The 5,913-nt window shown below is 54.9% G+C and overlaps 1 protein-coding gene across 1 annotated transcript in view; it reads right to left on the reverse strand.

Annotated features, from left to right (window-relative positions):
- The window catches only part of RAB3A (RAB3A, member RAS oncogene family), an 11,156-nt gene extending 6,395 nt beyond the window's left edge, over positions 1-4,761 (reverse strand). The window contains exons 1-3 of the mRNA XM_011925782.1: positions 4,588-4,761; positions 3,229-3,456; positions 1,065-1,183 (exon numbers count right to left, since the gene is read on the reverse strand). Of these exons, the coding sequence (XP_011781172.1) occupies positions 1,065-1,183; positions 3,229-3,456 (347 nt within the window). The 5' untranslated portion in view covers positions 4,588-4,761. The remainder of the gene's footprint in view (positions 1-1,064; positions 1,184-3,228; positions 3,457-4,587) is intronic.
- Between the last annotated feature and the right edge of the window lie 1,152 nt (positions 4,762-5,913).

Below are 5,913 nucleotides of genomic sequence, written 5' to 3' on the forward strand. Positions count from 1 at the left end.
TACAGGCATGAGCCACCACGCTTGGGTAATTTTTTGTGCTTTTAGTAGAGACAGGGTTTCACTATCTTGGCCAGGATGGTCTAGAACTCCTGAGCTCAAGATCCACCCACCTCGGCCTCCCAAGGTGCTGGGATTACAGGTGTGAGCCACTGTGCCCAGCCCAGAAATTTTTTTTTAAGTTATTATTTCTAGGAAAAAAAAAAAGTTATTACTTCTGAGCAGAAAATTGAAATGCTTGCAACCTCTAACCTATGCCAACTCTCCTTTTTTTTTTGGGACAGAGTTTTGCTCTTGTTGCCCAGACTGGAGTGCAATGGTGCAATCTTGGCTCACTGCAACCTCCGCCTCCTGGGTTTGAGCGATTCTCCTGCCTCAGGCTCCCAGGTAGCTGGGATTACAGGCACGCGCTACCACGTCTGGCTAATTTTTGCATTTTTAGTAGAGATGGGGTTTCTCCATTTTGGTCAGGCTGGTCTCGAACTCCTGACCTCAGGTGATCCACCTGCCTTAGCCTCCCAAAGTGCTGGGATTACAGGTGTAAGCCACCGCGCCCGGCCATGCCAACTCTCCTTATAGTCTCTATATTCTCCACCCTATGCTTGCAGATATTTTTTTCTACATGATTATAGTTTTACTTTTCCATCTGAAATCCTTCCCAGACCCCTACCTTTTATTTGTTATTTTTTGAAGAAAGTTTGGCTCAGAGACAATGGCCCCAGAATGAGTGTGGAAGGCCAGAAGCGATGGCTCATGCCCATAATCCCAGCACTTTGGGAGGCCAAGGTGAGCAGATCACTTGAGCCAAGGAGTTCAAGACCAGCCTGGGCAACATGACGAAATCCCATCTCAACTAAAAATACAAAAAATTAGCCAGGTGTGGTGGTATGCACCTGTAGTCCCAGTTACTTGGAAGGCTGAGACAGGACGATCACTTGAGCCCAGGAGGTCGAGGCTGCGATGAGCCCTGATAGTGCCACTGCACTCCAGCCTGGATGACAGAATAAAACCCTCTCTTAAAGAAAAGGGGGAAAAAAAAAAAAAAAGAGCAAGTGGGATGCACTCACCAGTCCTGCACTGCATTGAAGGACTCCTCATTGGTGATGTCATACATGAGAATGAAGCCCATAGCGCCCCGGTAGTAGGCGGTGGTAATGGTCCGGTACCGCTCTTGCCCTGCTGTGTCCTAGGGAGGAAGAGATGAAGGTCAGAGAAGACCCACACATAAGGCCCTGGGAGAGGAAATGAGCTCTGATATCCAGTTCAGCCCCCTGGGAGGAGTAGGAGCTTGTCCAGGGGCACAAAGTGTCAGGAAGAGCAGGTTGGGTCACCAGTGCTCGGAATATATGATTGCTCCATTATTCTACAGAGTCATTCAACAAACATGTACTGTGCCAGGTGCTGTGGCTCACACCTGTAATCCCAGCACTATGGGAGGCTGAGGTGGGCAGATGGCTTGAACCCAGGAGTTCCAGACCAGCCTGGGCAACATGGTGAGACCCCAACTCTACAAAAATTGCAAAAATTAACAGGGTGTGGTGGCTCACACCTGTAGTCCCAACTACTCAGGAGGCTCAGGTGAGAGGGTTGCTTGAGCCCAGGAGGGTTGCTTAGAGGTTGCAGTAAGGTGAGATTGCATCCCTGCAGTTCAGCCTGGTGACAGAGTGAAACCCTGTCTCAAAAAAACAAAACAGGGGGCCAGGTAGAGCGGTGGCTCACACCTGTAATCCCAGCACTTTGGGAGGCCAAGGTGGGTGGATCACCTGAGGTCAGGGGTTGAGACCAGCCTGGCCAACATGGTGAAACCCTGTTTCTACCGAGAAAAAAAAAAAAAATTAGCTGGGTGTGGTGGTGAGACCCTGTAATCCCAGCTGCTCAGGAGGCTGAGGCAGGAGAATCGCTTGAACCCGGGAGGCGGAGGTTTCAGTGAGCCAAGATTGTGCTACTGCACTCCAGCCTGGGTGACAGAGCAAAAACTCTGTCTCAAAAAACAAACAAACAAACAAACATGGACTGGGCACTGATCTTTGCCATCCCCTGAACTGGACACTGGGGACACAGTTGTTAACAAGATGGGCAGAAATCCCTGCCCTTGCTAAGTGACACCCAGTGTGGGAAATAGAAAATAATGGTGTAAACTGGGCGCAGTGGCTCACACCTGTAATCCCGGCACTCTGGGAGTCCGAGGCAGGAGGATCACAAGGTCAGGGGTTCGAGACCAGCCTGACCAACGTGGTGAAACCCCGTCTCTACTAAAAAGACAAAAATTAGTTGGGCATGGTAGCAGGCGCCTGTAATCCCAGCTACTCAGGAGGCTGAGGCAGGAGAATTGATTGAACCCGGGAGGCAGAAGTTGCAGTGAGCAGAGATTGTGCCATTGCACTCCAGCCTGGGCAACAGAGCGAGACTCAGTGTAAAAAAAAAAAAAGAAAAGAACAGTGTAAATGTATCCTATATTGGAAAGTGACAAGCACCAAGGAGAAAAATCAAGCCAAACGAAGATGGAGAGAATATAACTGTAGGTTTTAAAACTAAAGGAAGCCGGACTCAGTGACACTCGCCTGTACTCCCAGCTACTAGGGAAGCTGAGGCAGGAGGATTGCTTGAGCCCAGGAGTTCAAATCCAGCCTGGGCAACAGAGTGAGGCTCTGTCTCTTAAAACTAACAAGGCCAGGTGGGGTGGCTAATGCCTGTAATCCTAGTACTTTGAGAGGCTGAGGTGGGAGGATCGCTTGAGCCCAGGAGTTCAAGACCAGCCTGGGCAGACATAGCCAAACCCTGTCTCTACAAAAAAGAAAAAAATTAGCAGGCGTGGTGGTAGGTGCCTGTGGTCCCAGCTCCTCAAGAGGCTTAGGTGGAAGAATGACTTGAGCCTGGAAAGTCGAGGCTGCAGAAAGCTGTCATCACGCAACTGCATTCCAGCTTAGGTGACAGAGTAAGACCACCCTGTCTCAAAAAACAAACAAAAAAAGAGAATGGGGACCAAGATCCAGCTGAAACCTCATACATGGAAGAACTTGAAGATGGGGAAACTGAGGGACCGGGATTAGGCGCTTATGGGAGAACACAGTTGCTGTCTGTTTCTGCCCCTGGTATACAGTGGGCACCTGATAAATGCCCAGTGTGTAAGTGAATGACTCCAGTCAGGAAAGAGACAGACAAGGCTGGGGCTGCTTTTCCAAGGACAGGAATCCAACAGAGCCGGGCAGGAGCCCTCCAGCTAGGACCCACCCAGATCTGCAGCTTGATCCTCTTGTCGTTGCGATAGATGGTCTTGACCTTGAAGTCGATGCCCACGGTGCTGACGAAGGCAGGCGTGAACGAGTCGTCAGCATAGCGGAAGAGGAAGGACGTCTTGCCCACGCTGCTGTTGCCGATGATGAGAATCTTGAACATGTAGTCGAAGTTCTGATCCGAGGACTCCTTCTGCCCATAGCGTGAGTCTGTGGCGGATGCCATCTGGGGATACCGGGTGTAGGAGAGCCGTGAGGGGGGCTCTCTCCATCCTCATGTGCCCAAGCCCAGGCAGAGGATGGCGAGGGCTCCAGAATACGGCCGGTGTATGGAGAACACCCTTATCCCATCAGGAACCCCAGTATTAATTGGTGGTGCCCCCAGCAGAGGGCAGCCTGTGACCTTGAAATCCTGGACATTTCGGAGGAGGGGCTCAGAGAGTAGCCGATGGGGACACTCCAGCAGCCCCCTCCAAAGGCCTGTGCCCCAGGTGGGGCTGTAACCCTAAACCCAGGGCTGAGCCCAGAGGGGATGACTGCAGCTGGCTCCGCCCCCCATCAATCTTTCATGGTCCTCAGAACCCGGCCGCACTGCCCCACGTGCACCGCGTGCATGGTCCCTCGAGGACGCGCATCTGCAGCCCCCGCTTCCCCCAAACCTCCAGGCTGGAGAGCTCCGGCCAAGGCCGCTACATCACATGATACAGGCGGGGCAAGCACACGCTCACGTGCACACAGCCTCAAACACGCTCATCCGTACATACAGGAGTGTGTGAACGCACTGGGGTGCACAGGACAAAGACATAGACACCTGTTTGCACACCGACTCGCCTATAGAAATGTGCAAACCACCCGTGCGCACAGGCCCCTCCACCCATGCAGGGTGTGCACATCACCCACACGGACACGGATCCCCGTGCTTGTATGCACGGGCCATGCATACACAGGCGGTCCACACGTCTTTCTCCACGCGCGTGCAACACGCACACACTTAAGCCCAGACCCCCACGGGGTCACACGAGCATATCCAGGTACACACGCAAGGGTACACACAGACCTGCTGACACAGGCAGGCGCGCACACGCGTGTGCACACCACGCGCACGCGCACGCAAAAGCCTCCCGCGCGCACAGCTTCCCGCAAGGAGCTCGCCTCCCCTCCCCCTCCGCCGCAGAGCAGGGGGATTGGGGGGGTTAGTGGTGAGGATCAGACAGGAGTGGGGCGCCCAGGCCCTACCCATTCCTAGCCTCGCGACCGCCGCATCCTTCCCCTCATTCAACCCTAGTCAACTCATCAGTCAAATGAAGGTTATGCAGGTGCTTGGAGTCTGAGCACACCCGGCCGCCCAGGAGCTCACCTTGCCCTGAACCGATGCAACGGCGACCCTAGCGGCAGTGACTTTTTTGGCGGTGGCGGTGACGGGGCCCCCTGTGCGTTGATGTGGGGCTGTGCGGTGGCGGCGGCGGCAGCGGCTCAGGCCCCTGCAGTCCTCGGTGACGTCCTGCAAAGGGAGGGGCGGGGCCTCACATGTAGATAAGTCCGTGACGCCATCCGGAGGCGGAGCCGCGCGTAGAGATGTGGCCCATGGACGCACGCGAAGCCAGATGGGGCGGGGCTCCTGCGCAGATTGACGCGCAAATGGGGCGGGGCCTAGAGTAGGGGCGGGAGCGGCGCGGGGGCCGACTCCGCCTCTCGTCCGCCTCGGGGAGGCGGGGCCCCTCGGCGTTCTCTCACTGGCTTAAGCCCTCGAGCGACGGGCGGAGTAGCCAATCAACAATTGTCTACTCCCTCCTCCTGTCCAATGGTGGCATCTGGGCGATTGAAGGGTCGAGAGGCTGAGGCCTTGGCTGAGCCCCGGTCTTCGAGGGGCGGTTCCCTTACCCGCCCGCGCCCACCCCAGGTAGGGACTCTTGAGGCCACCGTCTAGTCCAAGGTGCTGTGACCCCTGGTAAATGCCCCTGACTCCCAATTGCAGTAAAGAAAAACCGAGGCCCAAGAGATGTTTTATGCCCTCACACAAATGGGGTTCAAAATAAAAACAAAAGAATAAACAAGGATCAAGAAGGACCCCTGTCCCATTCCCGAGGCGTAAGACCCCCACTGAGGGAGGAGCTAGTAAAGACTCCACCCCCGCCCCGTTTCTGAGGTTTGAAAAGAAAGAAGTAGAGGTCAAGAGAGCCACCTCTCCCCACCGTTCCCAGAAAAGGAGGAAGGGGCTGACGGACTCTCTGGGAACCCCTCCCCTCCCTGCGCCCCGTCATCAAGAGGAAAATTCGAAGAAAAGGTTTAGCAGGAACAGAGAAGCGACCTGTCCTGGAAACCCCTTAAAGCCTGCGGTAAATGCCCCAGGAAACAGGGAGGGCACCAGCCGAAGCCTCCAGTCCTTCAATGCCCCGGGGTTCAAAGACCCGGGGGCTGGGAGACGCCCCTCCCTCCATCCTGGGAAAGCAAATGGAGCCTTTTGGGAGCTAAGATGGTCCATCGTTTATTCCTCCAAATCTTCAGGGAAAGAAGTCAGAATTTGGGGAGGGGGGAGGAGCCCGAAACCCCAGCCCCCACTTTGGGTTTCCCGCGCCCTCTACTCCAGCTTTCAAACCCTCCAGGGGTGTGTGGCCCCCAGGAGAGTCCTGATCCCCTAGATTCTCCCCCGACACTTCCCAGTAGGCGGGGCCGGTGTGTGTGT

The sequence above is a fragment of the Colobus angolensis genome, unplaced genomic scaffold (genome assembly GCF_000951035.1).
Source record: "Colobus angolensis palliatus isolate OR3802 unplaced genomic scaffold, Cang.pa_1.0 Scaffold66, whole genome shotgun sequence".
Taxonomy (NCBI): Eukaryota; Metazoa; Chordata; class Mammalia; order Primates; family Cercopithecidae; genus Colobus; species Colobus angolensis.